General features: G+C 43.8%; 2 protein-coding genes across 3 annotated transcripts; one reads left to right on the forward strand and one right to left on the reverse strand.

Annotated features, from left to right (window-relative positions):
• The first annotated feature begins 224 nt into the window (after positions 1-224).
• On the forward strand, positions 225-7,001 carry LOC308477747 (sushi, nidogen and EGF-like domain-containing protein 1). The gene is made up of 8 exons (XM_081006596.1): positions 225-430; positions 562-644; positions 736-837; positions 2,664-2,780; positions 4,441-4,528; positions 5,134-5,217; positions 5,527-5,557; positions 6,864-7,001. Exons 1-7 carry the CDS (start codon positions 240-242, stop codon positions 5,546-5,548), a joined length of 687 nt encoding a protein of 228 aa, XP_080862722.1. The 5' UTR covers positions 225-239; the 3' UTR covers positions 5,549-5,557; positions 6,864-7,001.
• LOC308477746 (transcription termination factor 4, mitochondrial-like) lies at positions 5,971-14,797 on the reverse strand. Of its 2 annotated transcripts, XM_081006595.1 has the most exons (5): positions 14,690-14,797; positions 12,299-12,809; positions 11,296-11,480; positions 10,013-10,366; positions 5,971-7,034 (listed from the first exon to the last, which is right to left on the reverse strand). In XM_081006595.1, the coding sequence occupies exons 1-4, from the start codon at positions 14,723-14,725 to the stop codon at positions 10,013-10,015; spliced, it is 1,086 nt and encodes a 361-aa protein (XP_080862721.1). In that variant the 5' UTR covers positions 14,726-14,797; the 3' UTR covers positions 5,971-7,034. The 2 variants fall into 2 exon arrangements, with proteins under 2 accessions (XP_080862721.1, XP_080862720.1); XM_081006594.1 differs by lacking the exon at positions 5,971-7,034 and having other exon boundaries at positions 9,183-10,366.
• Positions 14,798-17,637: the final 2,840 nt, after the last annotated feature.

Below are 17,637 nucleotides of genomic sequence, written 5' to 3' on the forward strand. Positions count from 1 at the left end.
CCACCGCACCAAAGCCTAATCATAGCTACACAACCACTGCTGTAAACATTTTTTAAGGGAGTGGGAGATTCAGCTGGAGAGGGGCCTCCAAGGAAGATCTTATTATGTGGGCAGGTTCAAGTGGAAAGAGGCAGTCCCTGAGGTCCTTGGGTCCTAAGCCATTTAAGGCTTTATAGGTCAATAGAAGTACCCTAAATTGTACCTGGAGAAGGAGTTGGTGTAGCTGTATTAAAGCTGGCATGATTAACCCAGTCCCAGTAAAACATGATATTCTCTGGTCTGCAGTGCAGAAGGATGGCACCCCAGAAAGGCGCTGGAGCCAAACAGGGCATCCCCGTGTGCTGAGAAACCGGGTCCCCCCGGCGTTCCTGCCAGAACTGCGTCTGCTTGCTGATCACAATGCCCCTGGGGAACCCTCACAAGCACCTAGGTAAAGAATGGGGCTCAGTTGCCATGCAAAACGAAACAGATTACACATTGTGACTCATGAGGTGCTGAAATCGGAGTGTGTCAGTTCAGCTGACACTGTATGGGAATGTCCAAGTGTTTTTCTTTTTAAAGGTTTACAGAGCTAGTGGATGGCAGAGGGAGGATCACCACTAAATTCAGCAACTTGCCCAGTAGATCTGTCACTGTGAGAACACGTAAGTGCCCTTCATCCTCCCTACTTGTATTCTTTGTCTCCTAGCGGTGCACTAATCCTCAGGCTAAGGTATTGTTGGCTTCCTTTTTTAGAACCTGAGGCTCCCATGAAAGTGGAAGAAAATGGGGAGGAATCAACCAAACAGGTCAGCCAGGCACTGCACCTCTCAGAACCTGAGAACAGCAAGAGGGAAAGTAAGTTTAAAGAGATAACGAGCATCTCTGGAATAATCCAGAAGTCAAAGATGGTACAAGGCCACACAAATAAAACGCACAAATAAAATATAAGTCCGCTAAAAATGAAAATACACTTAAAAGCCTGGGATAGCATCTTTGCCTGGCACCAAAAGAATAACAATGTTTGCAACAGGGGAATTCCACAAATGGGTTGCCATCCACTTTCCACCGGAGAAACACCTCAAGGAACAGGCACTTATTGCTTTAGGGGGAAATAGCTTTGTTGTGATAATAATTAGGATTACTCTCTTGTTCTAAAGAAATAGTAATTGCTGGATGAGCCCAGCTAGAGATAGAACTTCTCTCCTTTTTATTATTTGTCATATACTCTCACTGCTACTTAAGCCACCAGTCAGTCTAGTCTAGTGTTCTTTGATAGGATCTCACTGATGAGCAGGCTCTTGTGAATTGAACAGTGGACCATGATCTTACTACTACTCAATCCAAATATATATATATTGTCTTGAACATTTTTGTAGGCATAACACTAAGGAGGTTAAAGGAGGATATCTTGCTGCTGTATGTGTAATCCTGAACGATATGCACTGGGATTGAGTATTGGTCTCTGTATATACCCTGATGGGATGTCATGTGGACCATAAACTACACTAACAAAGTGAACAACAACAGGCCATGTCTGATCAGTAGTGACGTTCACAGGGATATAGAAAGGAACAGCAAGATAAAATTATGCAAGGCCTGTTAAACTGTAATAAGCCTCTGTTTTACTAGAGACACATGTAAGGATGTGCACATGTATTTGTCATTAACAATAAAGTGCACTTCTTGAATACTGTTTTTTTCTGCAAGAAAATTGTCTCTTAGGTGACAAGTTATCTTGGGGACACTTCACAGACAGTCCTAAGTTTTAGCTGGAGCAAGGGGAGAATCTTTCCAGTAACTAAGAACTAGGGATTGTTCCTTTTGATGTGTACATTACATTGCACTTTTTACCTCTAGCAAACAAGTTTGTATTGTTTAAAAAAAACAATAGAAGTGTGTGTGCACGCAAATGACTTTTTACTTTCTCAAACACTTTTTTTTACTCCTGCTTTTTTCCAACTAGCATGTGGGCAAACTAGTCATATACAAGGTTGTTCTCTGGCTTGGACTAACTCATGATCCCAGCTTGGGCACTTGCATGGTTGGCTACAGTAAATGATTGCAGTTGACAATTCCCACCCTCACCTAAAGATTTGACATAATAATGAACCATCCGAGGAGTTTCCCAGCCCCTGCAGGATCCCATGGCTCACTCCTGTACACAGGACAGACATACTTGCAAGTAACTGTGAAGAAAGCTAAGCAACTTGCCTTTGATTCACCTACTCTCAAATCTGAATGCTAGCTCCCATTTTCCTTCCTAACATACTCTGCCTGTTGCCTGGAAGTACTATTGATGCATGCTTTAACTGTTGAGTGCAAATTCCAGGATATCTTCCTTTATGCAGCCATAATAATTTTCCCTTGGCTTTTTTGCTGGCCCATGTAGGACCAGCATGGATAGCTGGCTCGGGTGAATATCTCCCTTTATGGTCTTGATTTATGGGCTACTACTAAAATGAGGCTGCATTTTTAAGCTGTATTTTAATTGTTTGTTGTTGTTCTTCTCTATTACGTTTTATTGCAATTTATATTTGTAATTTATTTATTGTAATTTATATAATATTTGGTGTTAGCCGCCCTGAGCCTGGCCCTGGCCGGGGAGGGCAGGATATAAATACTATTATTATTATTATTATTATTATTATTATTATTATTATTATCATCCCTTTCATCACCAGGTGGCAAGCAGAACTGTTCCATAAACTTCTGCCAAAACGGGGGGACCTGTGTTGCTGGCCCAGAGTCTTATCACTGCGATTGCAATCCTGGATTCAAGGGCAGACAATGTGAACTAGGTGAGTTAAGAACAATACAGGCTTCTCTGGACTCTCCTAATGGTATGATACTATGGGTGCTTCCAGATGTGGATGATTTTTAATTGTTTAGTCAATCTTGACCTTCCTCCTAAAGGAGCCCAGGGCATCAAACGGTGAAGTGATAAAATAATACAGTTAAAAATAGAAAAGTTAAAATTTAAAAAACAACTAAAAACATGTGAATATTAGTAGCACCCAGTTGTTCCTGCTCTACTGCAAGTAGAAGAGCAACTCTGATTCCGGACTTTACACTCTGCAGCCAAGTGGGCAACCCCCATTTTCCCAGTGTGTATGCCATACAAAGGCACTGTGGGTTGGTGGTTCCTGTATCTGGGAGACCGGCCAGTTGCCTATTCTGGATAGAGTTCCCTCAGAAAGAAGAGTTTTGGGGTGCTTCTGGGTCCATCTTTGTCTGGATGCTCTGGTTGCCTCAGTGGCTAGGAGTGCCTTTTACCAGCTGCAGCTGGCATGACAGCTACAGCTGTTTGTGGACAGGGTTAGTCAGGCCACAGTAACTCATGCAATGGTAACATCAAAGCTCAATTATCACAATGCACTACCTTGGGCCTATTCTGGAGGCTCTAGCTAGTGCAAAACGCTGCACCCAGGCTGTTGATAAAAGAAAACACTTCGTGCAGTGCATAGTCAAACGACAGAGCTTGCTCCCCCAGGAGGCAGTGATGGCCACCAACTTGGATAGCTGTAAAAGAGAACTAGACAAATTCATGGAGGAGAGGGCTATCAGTGGCTGCTAGACAGGAGTGTCAGCTTGGCTCCCGTGCCGTGGGTGCCCAGGGCCGTGGGTGCCATGCAGCATGAATGACCCTGGCACCAAAATATGTGGGTGCCCAGCCCCTTCATGGGGAATTTTGTGGGTGCTCAGGCACCCAGGGAGTTGGCAGCTATGCTACTAGGCATGATGGCTATGCTGTACCTCCACAGCTAGAGACAGCAATGCTTCTGAATACCAGTTGCTGGAAACCAAAGGATGGGAGAGTACTCTTATGCTCCCTGGTTTCTAGTTGGCTATTCTTATACTCTTTATGTTGACGAGGAGAGACCACTGCAAGCAGATAACTTCAGTGCTCAAAAGGTTGGGCTGGCTGTCCATAGGATACTGGGAACAGTTTCGAGGTTCGTTATTAATTTACAAGTCCCTTAGCAACTTGAGTGTAGGGTAACTCAGGGACTGCCTGATCCCTTAGATTCCTGCTTGATCACTGAGGTCTTTGAAGGGGTCGCTGTTAGTGGTCCCCTGTGGCTCAGATGCACAGCTTGTATCTACAAGGAGGCATGTGTTCAGGATGGAGGGCCCAGTTTTATGGAGCTCCCTTCCAGTTTAGCTGAGAGAGGCCTCTTCCCTGTTGAACTTCTGGCACTTACTGAAGACATCAAGATTTCTTTGGTTATGGGAATATAGTGCTCTCTCCTTCCAAACTGTTGGTTTAATGAGTCTCCTTATCTCCCTTCACTCACCAGCACTTGGGGCAGGAATGTATTTAGAAGGCATTAGTTCTAAGTCAACCCACCTTTGAATAATAGGAACATTTAACAATGCTTAGAAATTGGACTTGAAATATCTCTCTGTGCTTATTATAGTCCTCCCTCCTTCCCTAACCATGCCAATTTCTCTCTTCAGCCTGCAAGAAGGTGCCTCAGTCTTGTACTCGGCTTTACTCAGAAACCAAATCCTTTCCAGTCTGGGAAGGAGGTGTCTGTCATTATCTGTAAGTACTGTCTCACAGAACATTAATTCAGAGATCAAATTAGCTGTCAGTCCCATTTTGATAGATAGGGCCTTGTACATTCCATTTTTGTTGTCCTGCTATTAATCCCCATACCCAGGAATATAACTTAAAAGTACATGAACATCTGAAAATACAAAGAATTTTGTGAATTAAATATTCCCTGTTCTATAAAAAAAATGGTTTCTAAGATCCTAGAGAGGAGGCAGGAATAAACACAGACAGTAAGCCAACTGAAGTTTGTAGTGCAGACATACACAAATGGTTGCAGAATGTGATTGCTGTGCAACTTCTAAGATGTGATAGATCATGAATGATGCAAATGGTGAGCAGCTCAGGGAATGGTGAGGAACTCATAATTTGGCTGCCGGTGGTTTTGGAGGGGCGGGCACTTGGAGGAAGATAGGAACTTGAGGATATACAAATGTCCATTTAGTGCTGGAGGTTTCTCTGTCAAAGTAGGAATGTTGGTGGAAATTAGGGAGGTCCAAGCTATGTGAGAGGTTCACAACCAACATACTATTCAATTGTGGCCAAGCAGACTTTTCATCATTCCTACTCTTAACTTGCATTTGCTGTTGTGGTAGATACAAGAGGATCTACAAAGTGCACCAGGATGTCTGCTACAAGGAGAGCTGTGAGAGCACTGTTTCAAATAAGGCACACAGCAGGTAAAGGAATGTTGGTGGCTTTGTGGGAAGTCATAGCTGTGGGGGAAACCCTTGGAATGCAATATCCAACTCCCGATTTCTGACATTACTGATGGTTTAGGTTAGCAGCAACCATCTCATCTTGATGTTAACTTATGGGTTGTTTAGACCGCTGGAGTGTTTAAATCTGTGATCATTTACTCAGTCAGTATTATTGCTACTTTAATTCTGCTGCCATTGCCCAACATGCTGCTGGAGCAAAGTAGCATTCAGAACAAGAAGAGTATGTTGGAATGTTTTACAGATTTAACGTTCTCTTGTTTGTTTCAGAAAACAAAGTAACAGACACTGAAGCCATATAGTAAGTATCTTTGCAGGAAAATATAGGGAATGAGGGCTCCATACACCTCTGTGCTGGATGAACCACAGAACAGGGTTGAGGAATCTGTGGCTCTTCAGTAGTTGGCTAAAACTCCCATCACTGAGCATTGACCTTGCTGGCTGGAGCTGATGGGAGCTGAAGTCTTAACAATAGCAGAGGACCATAGCTTCCCCAGCCCTGCTAGAGTTAGGGGTCTTGTAAGGAACAAGTTATCTAGAGGCTCGCTTGGTGGGGCATATCCTTTATCCTACTTGTAGCAAATTCCTTTTGAAAAGTTCCCACAGCTGAGGATATTGTGGGTGTTCTCTAACTGCATCATAATGGTGAACAAATGCTTTATTTATGTAGATTGATTTGTTTATTTAAAGTGTCCCAAGAGGCTCTCAAAGTAGCTTATGAAAGATTTGCACATATAATAAAAATATAACTTGGTGACAGGAATCTTCAGGCAACATTCTGCTCCCCCCCCCCCGCCCCCAGCATTCTTTATTTTTCCTTGGTGTCACAAGGTCACAGGCCTACTGAGGTGAGCAGGGCTGAGCAACTGGATCTTGCTCCATCTATGGTGGAGCAGTCTCTTTGCTGCCAGAAAACTTCAAAATATTGATGGGTAGGTAGCTTGCTACTAAAGGAAAAGTGGCAGTGATTATTGACTACCACAGTAGATTTCATGAAAGGTATAAGTGAGATAAAGAAAACCGCACCCTGATCTTTTATTCCAAGCAGATGCTGAGCATCTTTAGCACCAGAAGGCTCAGACATAACAAAGTGACAATCTCAGAAAATTTCACCTCAAGAGTGTTTATACATATCTGGCACTTAAGTCTGATCTTTCTACATTACAAAGATAATTGTCAACCAGTTTTCTGCCTGCTTCCCTACACATGCTGAGGAATGAAATGTCAGAAGCAGCCTTTAGCGTTCTTTGATTCTGCTCATTGAAAGCAGTATTTCTTTCAAAGCTCTTTCAGTGAGACTATGTCTCTCTACCCTCCATAAAAAAAATTCATTAATGGATCCCAAAGCTATACCAACAGAATTCCTCACCAGGATTCTCCTTGCTGTAGGAATATCAAGGATCTGCTCACCAGTGGAACTTTGACATTTTACTAAAGAGTTCAGTGTAAATATGAATAAGCAGTAAATCTGCTTGTTAACTTTTTAACACAAGTGAAATAAACTTTTTAGCAGTGAAATGGAGGAAGAAAAGAATCTTTGTACCTATGTTTTATGCATGCGCACATAATCTAAGTGCTAGCTGTCGTGTTTTATTTTTCCTTTGTAGGTTCCAGAACACTCAACATTTCTTCTAACTGGATTGGAAAAAAGGAGAGACCCTCCAGCAAGATCTATGGACTTTTCTTCCTTTGCCTTGTTCAGGAGGTGTTCACCAAATAGCCATATCCCTCTCTCTTTGGCAGGATTATAAGGGTCCGCTTACCTTTCTTCATAGCACCTGAATTTATACAAGATGAGTGACATGTTAGAAAAGTCTCTTCTCAGGATTGAAGTCTATTATGGGCCACTTGCCGCAAGGGCAGAGCCTAAAGTTTCACCAGTGATGGAGATACTGGTTACATAATCTGTGGCCACTGGACTACCTTAAAAGAAAAACAAGCCCTGAAACAAATGTTCTGGATTATAACCAAAAGGAGAACCTCCCTGGCATAAAATTTGATGTCCAAAGCTAATCACAAGTCTAAAATACTCCCATTTGCAAACAGTGTCTCGTTTAAAAAACACTAGGTTCTTTTCCTTTGTTTTTCCCTTTGCAAGATTAGTTAATGAAAAGCAAGAAATCTGACAGCCAGCTACTGCTGTGCCTTTTTTATTGCTAACAAATTACTTGCATTTCAAAATTTATTCTAGTGCAGTGGGGAAAGGGCTGCAGAAGCTAGGAGTCTATATCCATTTTCAACAACAGATCAAACAGGCTTTTAGTTATTCAGCCTGTGGACATGCTATTCCATAAAGTGATTAGAAAATGCCATGCCTTAATAATTAAAAAAGTTGAAAACCCTTCTAACCACTCTATGAAGGGTAAATAGAATGCTTTCCTGTTTAAGTCAGGATTGTGATGCCAATGGAGGAAAAATAGCAGAGCATTTCTTCCTTCTTCCCAGATGTTCAATTGCTACAGCTCCCAAGAATGGCCAGCTACTCAAGGAGCCTCAATATTTCCTAGATTTGCGAGTTTGTATGACTAAATATAAAATTGTGTTTAATATACATACACTGTATATTTTATAAATTAATACAGCCAGAGGTTCAATTACAGTTTACCTATTATTATTCCTGTAAGTGCTGGTAGCTCTCTAGCAGCCCATTCGGCAAGTGCAAAAAAGAAAAAAAAAGGGGAGGGAGCAGCCTTGTTCCCTAGAAAGCTAATCCTGGCAGCCTTAAAGAGTTGTAAATATAGTTTCTTCAGCAAAAGATAGCACTAACCATTCCCAGCAGGAAAAGGCCCTTTCCACAGCTATCACAAAAGGATAGCCTCTACGAGAAGGACTCACTGGAACCAATAAACATTTAGGTTTATTCCAATTATTTACATAAGTTTTGCAGCAGTATTAGCTAAAGGATCCCCCTCCCCACAGAAATTGCATTTTTCACTACAGACCTTCTCAAAAGGCATGGGCTGAAGAGAAAATCATATACTTAATATGACTAATACAAGATCTCCAAACTCTCTCCATTGCAAATTGCAGCATTTTAGTTGGATGTTCTGTAATTTGCCCTGTTTTATGAAAAGAAATAGAAATCTGGATTTCTCATTCAGGGAAGGCTTCTTCAAGAGCAGTAGAAGAAAAGGAGAACTTTTAAGAAGGCCTAGCTTGTATAGATTGGCAGGAGTAGACACAACACCAAAGGACCACAGACTGCATTGTCGGAGTAGTGTTAAAACTACATTTTAAGCTTTTCTAGCATTTTAAGCACTGATTTGTCTGAGCAGCCAATCATGTACTGCCACAATGAACCTAGGCATTGAGAAAATATGCATTTTCATGTTTCATTAGCAAGTAGAGAATTTATCATGCCCTGTTTCTGATGTTCAGGTTGTGAGCAGCTTATGTAGCCAAAACAGTACCAGGCTTTGGGGGGGGGGGGGACTTCATGGTTTGCAAAAGTACAAAAATAAAATCATATGGGGGGACGGCGACTAAAAATGGACAGAACCCCAAAACAGCCATGAGGCCACACAATGTTGATGGGAGGGGAGAATTGGAATGAAGAGGTGGAATACTGAACAGAAGCACTCCACGTGCTACAACGTTTTGTCTCTGGTCTTACTTACAAGCACTTAAATCCCAACTGCTTCAGTTTAATTGGCTTGAGGGCGCATGAAGGCAATCTCACTGTTAAAAATACAGCTTCCAAGGTGCAAAAAAGGGGGTGGGGGAGGGAAAGGGTTAGTGATCCCGTCAGCTAAATAGCACATTTTTCCAGGCCCAGTAAATTGACAAAGATAGTGAGAGGTCTTCAAAGCCGGTTTCTTGTCTGCCGCACAGCAACACTGGTTTCCCCCCCAGGCACAGTCTAAAGTAGAACAGTCTGTATCAAGTCAGTATTTTATAGCCAGATTGAGGCATATATAATGCAGCAATAAACTAAAAAAGATTTTATTCTGTCAAAGTTATTTTGTTTTGCATTTTAGATTAAAATACAATTTATTTAAAAGCTAGTCTGCTTTCTTTAAGAATACGTGAGGACGCCAGTTGGCTACCAAAATCCTGTTCCTTTACCAACAATTTTAGCAGTTGTCAGCCACCAACAACCAGCAAAACCTGTTTGCTATCCTGAGCATGAAATTTCTACTTACAAACTGCACCTAGGCCCACATTTCCTCTCCCATAAATCGTTATCTATGTTTTGCTTCACAGAACCCACAACAGCTACTTCTCTGTTCTGAGAACAACATCTGACTTTTTATTCCACAGTCTGCATTTCATCTTCCTTGACAATCCATCCCTAGCACTGCCTTTTTCAAGTCCCTCAGAGAAAAACAAAATTGTTGCCATTCTTAAAAAGAAGTGCATTCTTATCCTCTAGAGTAGAGGTGGGTAACCTGTGGCTCTTCACATGTTCTTAGACTTCCATAATCCATGACCTTGTTGGCTGGGGAGTTGGGAGTCATTAACAGATGGAGAGACCCTGATGTAGAGGAATTCCTCAGTCCATCTTGAGAACTCCCACCTCAAGCTTACCCCACGATTCTCAAAATGTGCAGTGGTTCTAAAGCAACAAGCCAAAGTAATGACAGGAGATCACAAACATTTTGGGTTCCATTGCCTTTACACAGCTGCTGAGTAGACTTTACCCTTATTGACCACCACCTCTCATTTTTACACAACTGATGCATTTTCATTCCCCAATTCTAGACGTAAACAAGATTATACCAGTACCAAACTTCAGAGATTTTTAAATTTTATGTGCTTAGTCTGAATCAGACCCTTCGCCATCACTCTCTGAATCTGAGAGATCGTTTTTCTCTGCCGCTTCCTCCTCTTTCCGTCTTCGTTCTTCTTCACGGGTTAGCAATTTCTTAAATATATTATACTCTTCCAATGAGGAACAGGCCATTTTTTCTATAAAGTCACTTTCAGAAGCTCTGATTATGCTTTTCAGTTTGGGGTTGACAACCTGGGTCTGTCCTTTCTTGTCAGGAGTTTGAAAGAGTCCCAACCGCTCCAAGAAAATAACCCGGTTTTTTATCTCAGCCAGTGATGCTTGGAAGAAACCAGAATTCACGATTTCTCTGTGTTTAATCCCCATCCTGAAATAAGCAAACTGAGAAAAAGAAGAAGGAATCAAACTTTGAATAAGCTATTATCAATATTCGATACTAGACTGTGAACCAAGGGATGGAAAGGGTTTATTATTCGGCTAAACGTGTTTCGGGATCTTTACCTTTGCTTCTCTACTGTGCCTCTTTTCCTGCCTTTATAGTCAAATCAAGGAGGTTACTAGTTCACTAACACCAGTGCCATTGGATTCCATAATGTTTCCCTCCTAAAACTGGAAAAACACCTGAAGTCCTTAAGAAGCAGTTGTGGCAACAAAGGTTGAGACAAGAGTAGCCATCCAGAGAAATTCCATACAAAACTAAGAGTGAGATACAGCACAGCATGGAGGGGTGTGCGTCTGCAAAATGGTTTCTTCCCCTTGCAGCCCAGCAACCCCTCCCAGATCTTGAGTGGGTCAAACAGATCCCAGGGTGCATGGGAGCTGCAGGAGGAGGGGAAAACCTGAAATGTCATTGCACAAACAGGCTTATGTTGTGCAAGCAAACAACTGTTGCTTGATGTGACCCAAAAATATGAAGTCACAGCCTTTAATGCAATAAATTCAAAAGCATGTCCATAAGATAGCAGAGGAAAGTCAAATGTTACATTTCTCAGGGCCCACATGAGATATTCTAGAAACAAATCAATGGAATAGGAAGCACAAAAGCAAAGTTTATTCTAGCTTCTATTATCTATATCAGTATTTGGAAGAGGGGAAAGAAAAGATCTTATTTTTAAAGCCCTAAAAAATGAGTTATATGGAAACTCCCTGCTAAAGCATATATTTGGTCTTTGCAAGATCTGTGAGTGGGATCTACTGTGACTGGAAGCCTACCAGCTAATCCACTCTGGGAATGTGCACTGACACTATATATTTGATATATAGAAACTGTCTATTATGAATTTCTGAAAATATAATGCAGCATACTTTACCTGGAATTTGTATTCCACATCGCCTAGCTCCTCCAGCAAAATATTTGGGCATGTTTGCAGAATTTTTGATATCTGCTGCACAGAGAAAAGGCATTTTTCTTTGAGGAGATTCTCTACGACCTCAATTCTCTTTTGTGGCAAGGTAAAAATTCTTGGGAAATGAACTGCCATATGGTTAAGGCCCACTGTTAAAATAAAGAGGAAAAAGACATAAACAATCATACCCTAGGCTTACTTTTTTGGTTTGCTCCTCAGTACTCCCTGTGTACCTGTTATACATACAGCCACCCAGTCCTCCAGGCTAAAAATGTTTCCAGAGTATATGTCTGGCTCATTATTTATTTTGCAGAACTTTGTGCATTTGCATGTGTATGTACTGCAACTGCACAATGCAGGAATAAAGGAAACACTGAGGAGCAAATGAAAAAGGAAATGAAACAATGATTAACAATACAGAAGGAATTCTTTAGACGGAGAAATACAACTTTTTCATATAAAACAAATTTGGAGGACTAGAAGAAAGCCTGAAAGGAAAAATTATGCTTTTACATCCTTTTCTAACCCAAGTTTTATCATGCAAGCACTTTTAAAATCTGCAATTCAGTTTCAAACTTTCCCTTTTCTGCTGTATTTGTAGCATCTGGGAGCACCTGGAGATGCAGATTTGCCCTTTACATTCCACCTACAATTGTGGGCCAAACTTTCACAGCTGAATCTAATCTTCTTTAAAAGACCACCTAAATCTGTGATGTATAAAGTGATTGATGAACATATATTTCTATCAACGTAATGGAGCCATGGTTCCTATCACTGCATGTGCAACTTAATTTGCACCCTTTCCTAGAGATCAGATTTTCTGCCATTTATTCCATATAATGCCCACCAGAAGAGTTAAAGATAATGCTTACAGGCCCCAAACAGGGTTACAAAAATCCAGTATGGCCCACAGCACACAATTCAGTACAGATGTTCCACTCATTGCATAGCACAGAGAAAGCATTACCTTCCTTGAACGCCAGCCTCCTCAGCAGATCTGCACGGTCCTTTATATGCTTTGATGACATTCCCAGCAATTCAGGGCTCTTCTGTAAGACATTTAGTGTGGCGTCTGTGCTTAAACCCAGAAGAAGGAGCTCTGAAACTACAGCCAACCTGAGCTGAGGAGGTGCATATGGCTGCAAGCTGAACAAGTGCGTTATCTGAGCAGGGCTTAGCCCCATGTCCAAGAATGGATCTGCCACCTTCCCCAGCTTCAGGAGATCTGAATCAGCTGGTCTCTCTGGCTCTACTTGGGAAGTAGCAAGAGTCTCTAGAAGCTTCTGAGAGGCTTCATTGGTGTCTGTTTTACTGTTTCCATGGGACACATTTGCTTCACTTTGTCCAGAAGAACTGGTGCCAGTCAATCTGCAGCCCAGGTGTTGAAGAGAGCATAGAAGGGCAAGTGGTGATGCCTTCAGATAAGACAATTGGATAGAGTGACAGGCAAAGGGGACAAATTTGTGCTTCTGCAAGACCTAAAGGAACAGACAACAAATTTTAATATATTATAAATTACAGTCATACCTCGGGTTAAAGTTACTTCAGGTTCAGCATTTTTGGGTTGCACTCCGCGGCGACCCAGAAGTAATGGAACACGTTACTTCCGGTTTTCGCCGCTCGCTTCTGCACAGATGCTCAAAATGATGTCACGCATGCGCAGAAGTGGGTTGCGTTCACTTCAGGATGCGAACGGGGCTCCGGAACGGATGCTGTTCGCATCCAGAGGTACCACTGTATTGTGTTGTTCAGAAAACTTTAGGCATCAGAACTAGGGGACCAAAGCATCCTTGCAAAAATGAAACCACACAGTCATTCTAACAAGTTTTTCAAGCCATCAGACTAGTAGTATGAGTCCATGGTGGTCATTTACTCTGTCAGTGTTTGCATTACAGTGATGCCCACAAGCACCATGAAGACAAATAATAATATTGATTTATAATCATAAAAGGGGTCATGGATTACTATATACAAAACTCAATCCGGTCTGGTATAAGTAATAAGTATGAGTAACAAATCTTACACTGCTGATCCATCTCAGATCATTTGTTAGCCAACACTTGCAAAGCACCAGTTTCAAAGCAGCTCTCACTATCCCCTAAAGTAGTATGCTCTCAAAATCACAGTGCGGACTAAATGTATTTTAATCCATTTACAACAATGTTAGCTGAAGATGGTTTAAAAAGGTAGTTTCCAGCACCTCCAATTCATACTTACAGACTGGCAATTCTAAACTATATTAACTACTGTATTGTTAAAGACATGGCCATTTTTTCCAAATTAAGAAAATACTATGGATGTAGATACCTGGGAGTAAGTCCTATTTTACTTGGTGGAACTTACTTCTACCAATTAAGTTAAGGATAGCCATTCACATACGAAACACTAAGCATACCTTAGGAGGGTATAACAGTGAAAACTAATCTATTACTTATCCATTTAAAAGCTTGTACGTCCCATCTTTTTTCACCAAGTTTACTTGGAAGCTTAAGCTTATAATAACATAAACATCAAATTTCAAACAACACAAACAAACCAAAACACACAACCAGAAAAGGAAAGGCGGACCCTCTAAGTTGCCATTAATTGACTAGAAGCCCTTTCAGGCAAACTGTTCTCTCTTGCTGCCATCCTACCCCCACAGGTAACATGGGGGTACCAATACCAACTTACTATACACCCTTGTTGCAATGATTCAGTGATTAAAGTGCTGTTATTTACTTCAGGGGTGGGAAACCATTGTTCCCCCCAGACGTTGCTGGACTACAATTCCTATCATATTTGCTGCATATTTTGGGATCTCTGCTGGGGTTCTCTCACCAAACAGTACTTGCCCCAAAGTTGGATCTTTGCATCCAAGAAATTATTCTTTTATGCACTTTCCCCCCTCTTTACTTGCCAATCAACATTTAGCTGTTCTGTAAGCCACCTTGAGTCTCTGTCAGAGGAAAGGCGGTATACAATAAGCAAATGTATAATAAATAAAATAATAATAATAATAATTCTAAAGAGGCGTTTGGAAAGAGAAGTGGGCAAAGCGCCACGGACTCTAATGAGAGCCGTGCCAGAAAAGCCTCTGCAAGGGCAGGAACGAGCCAGGCTGCAGGCACAAGAACACGCGTGTATCTCGCGTGTCGGCCTGCTACCACGAACGCGAGGCTCAACGCGCAGAGGTAACGCTTGGGCTCCACTCCGTCTAGGCTGTCTCCCACCGTGAAGCTGGGAGTCTCTCGCACATCCGCCACGGGGCGGCGAAGAAGCTGGTGCTGGTGGGCCTGGGTTTCCCGCGAGGGCGCGTCGCCTCGGGGCCAGAGCTCTACCGGCCCAGCCAAGCCCTGCCGCCAAGACTCCTCCCTACCTGCGCGCAGAAGCGCCCCAGCTGCGCGCCCCTCATCTTGCGAAGTTTCCTCTCCGGCGCGAGGCTCTCATGGAGGAAGGTGTTCGGGCAAACGCCTCCCCCCTCGGAAACGGAAGCTGAAGGGACAGTTCCGCCGCGCGGTTGAGGGCTGGGCGACCTCCCTGGTCCCTTCCCGTGCAGGAGAAAGCTAGCTGCGTTTAGGCCGATCGATGCGGAGGGCAATTGAGCTTAGGAAGTAATCTCTGCTATTCTCCCGTAAAGAGTCGCTTCAGATGACATTTTTAAAGTCATACCCTTAAGATTTGAGTGCTCGGGGTGGGGGCTGGGGAATCTGTAATGCGCACACCAGTTCCCACTCAAAATAATGTAGCTAGACGCGTCCAGGAGATGGGATTTGACCCCGGCCCTTGTTTACCAAAACAGTGTTCGCTTGGAGGCAAACGGGGGATTAGTCACACTCCACTTTGAAGATATAAATACAGTGCCGGATTTACCTATAAGCTAAACAAGCTATAGCTTGGGGGCTCCAAAAAAATTAAAAGGAAAAAACAACTGGGATGTACATTTCCAAAATACAATAATAATAATAATAATAATAAATTTTATTTATATCCCGCCCTCCCCAGCCGAAGCCGGGCTCAGGGCGGCTAACAACAATAAAACAGTACAAAAGTACAGCATAAACAACAGTCTAAAATCATTCGTTATAAAATTAATTAATTCAAGCCACTGGCAACTATTGGGCCAGAGCTCCGCGAAGATTGCCGAGGGAGGGAGTCAGGCTGTGCCCTGGCCAAAGGCCTGGTGGAACAGCTCTGTCTTGCAGGCCCTGCGGAAAGATGTCAAGTCCCGCAGGGCCCTGGTCTCTTGTGACAGAGTGTTCCACCAGATCGGAGCCACAGCCGAAAAAGCCCTGGCTCTAGTTGAGGCCAGCCTAACTTCTCTGTGGCCTGGGACCTTCAAGATGTTTTTATTCGAAGACCGTAAGTTTCTCTGTGGGGCATACCAGGAGAGGCGGTCCCGTAGGTACGAGGGTCCTAGGCCGTATAGGGCTTTAAAGGTTAAAACCAGCACCTTAAACCTGATCCTGTACTCCACCGGGAGCCAGTGCAGCTGGTATAGCACCGGATGAATGTGGTCTCGCAGCGAAGACCCCGTAAGGAGTCTCGCTGCAGCATTCTGCACCCGCTGGAGTTTCTGGGTCAGTCTCAAGGGCAGCCCCACGTAGAGCGAGTTACAATAATCCAGTCTGGAGGTGACCGTCGCATGGATCACAGTGGCTAGGTCAGGGCGAGAGAGGTAAGGAGCCAACTGCTTAGCTTGGCGGAGATGGAAAAATGCCGCCTTTGTTATAGCTGCAATCTGCGCCTCCATGGAAAGGGAGGTGTCGAAGATTACACCCAAACTCTTAACGGACGGTGCTGGCACTAATTGCGCCCCCGCAAGAGATGGGAGTTGTCCCCCCAATCCCATATCGCCCCGTCCCAGCCACAGGACCTCTGTCTTCGAAGGATTTAGCTTCAACCGGCTCCCACGTAACCATCCAGCCACAGCTTCCAAACATCTGGTCAATGTGTCTGGGGCCGAGTCAGGATGGCCATCCATCAACAGATAGAGTTGGGTGTCATCGGCATACTGATGGCAACCCAGCCCAAAACTCCGAACAAGCTGGGCGAGGGGGCGCATAAAGATGTTGAAAAGCATCGGGGAGAGTATCGCACCCTGAGGTACTCCACACACCAAGGAGTGGCGCGATGACAATTCCCCTCCAAGCGCCACCCTCTGTCCCCGACCAGAGAGAAACGAGCGCAGCCATTGAAGGACTGTGCCCTGGATCCCCACGTCGGCAAGGCGGTGGTCCAGAAGTTCATGATCGACCATGTCGAAAGCTGCTGACAGATCTAGAAGAATCAGCAGCCCCGACCCGCCTCGATCCAGCTGTCTACGAAGATCATCTGTTAGGGCAACCAGAGCCGTCTCGGTCCCATGACCAGCGCGGAAGCCGGACTGGAATGGATCCAGAGCCGATGTTTCATCCAGAAACCCACCAAGCTGTTCAGCAACCGCTCTCTCAATCACCTTACCCAGGAACGGAAGATTCGAAACCGGGCGGTAATTGGATAGATCTAAAGGATCTAATGATGTTTTCTTTAAGAGCGGGCGCACCACTGCCTCCTTCAGTTCCCCTGGGAATGTCCCCGTGCCTAGGGACAAATTGATGATATCCCCCAGGAGGGCCCGCACCTCGTCTGGACATGCTCTAATCAGCCAAGACGGGCACGGGTCGAGAGGACAGGTGGTGGGCTTTCCAGCTCGGAGGAGTCTGTCCACATCGGCTGGGGATATCCGGTCGAAGTGGTCCAATACTGGACCCGAGGACAGTCGAGGGGCCTCCAGTTCCTTTATTGTATTCAAATTGGCCGGGAGGTCATGGCGGAGCAACAAGACTTTCTCCGCAAAAAAGCTCGCAAATGCCTCACAGCTGTGTGTCAAATTGTTATTTAAATTTGGCTGTCCCTCAAGGGACGTTAAAGACCTGATTATACTAAATAATTGTGCTGGGCGAGAGCTAGCGGATGCAATGGAGGCCAAAAAGTATGACTTCTTAGCAGCCTTCACTGCCATCTCGTAGGTTTTCATAAAAGCCCTATAAGATGTTCTTGAGGCTCCGTCACGGGCACCCCGCCATACTCGCTCTAGCCGTCTGAGGTCCCGCTTCATTTTCCGGAGCTCCTCGGTAAACCAGGGAGCCCGGTTTCTGCGGGGTCGCAGAGGGCGCTTAGGGCGCAAGATAAAGAATAAAATAAAACCTACATACAGCAACAGTGTTTTGTGTTGTGTAGGCTCCTATGATGTAAGTAACGGGCCCCGTCTGCTAGCCTGCTCCCTAAAATATCACTGGTCTGCTCATTTCTATATATAGGGCACCATCATTCTGCCTGGACTGG

Source organism: Podarcis pityusensis (assembly GCF_964106645.2).
Source record: "Podarcis pityusensis genome assembly, chromosome: 5".
Classification (NCBI taxonomy): domain Eukaryota; kingdom Metazoa; phylum Chordata; class Lepidosauria; order Squamata; family Lacertidae; genus Podarcis; species Podarcis pityusensis.

What these genes read in the sequence shown, in the direction of transcription:
- LOC308477747 (XM_081006596.1), top strand. Translation starts at nt 240, where the DNA reads ATGATTAACCCAGTCCCAGTAAAACATGATATTCTCTGGTCTGCAGTG. An exon ending in ATCTGTCACTGTGAGAACAC is followed by an intron (nt 645 to 735) that starts GTAAGTGCCCTT and finishes TTCCTTTTTTAG; the next exon opens with AACCTGAGGCTCCCATGAAA. An exon ending in GGAGGTGTCTGTCATTATCT is followed by an intron (nt 4,529 to 5,133) that starts GTAAGTACTGTC and finishes CTGTTGTGGTAG; the next exon opens with ATACAAGAGGATCTACAAAG.
- LOC308477746 (XM_081006595.1), bottom strand. Translation starts at nt 14,725, where the DNA reads ATGAGGGGCGCGCAGCTGGGGCGCTTCTGCGCGCAG. An exon ending in TGGGGCGCTTCTGCGCGCAG is followed by an intron (nt 12,810 to 14,689) that starts GTAGGGAGGAGT and finishes CTGTTCCTTTAG; the next exon opens with GTCTTGCAGAAGCACAAATT. An exon ending in ATGTGGAATACAAATTCCAG is followed by an intron (nt 10,367 to 11,295) that starts GTAAAGTATGCT and finishes TCTTTTTCTCAG; the next exon opens with TTTGCTTATTTCAGGATGGG.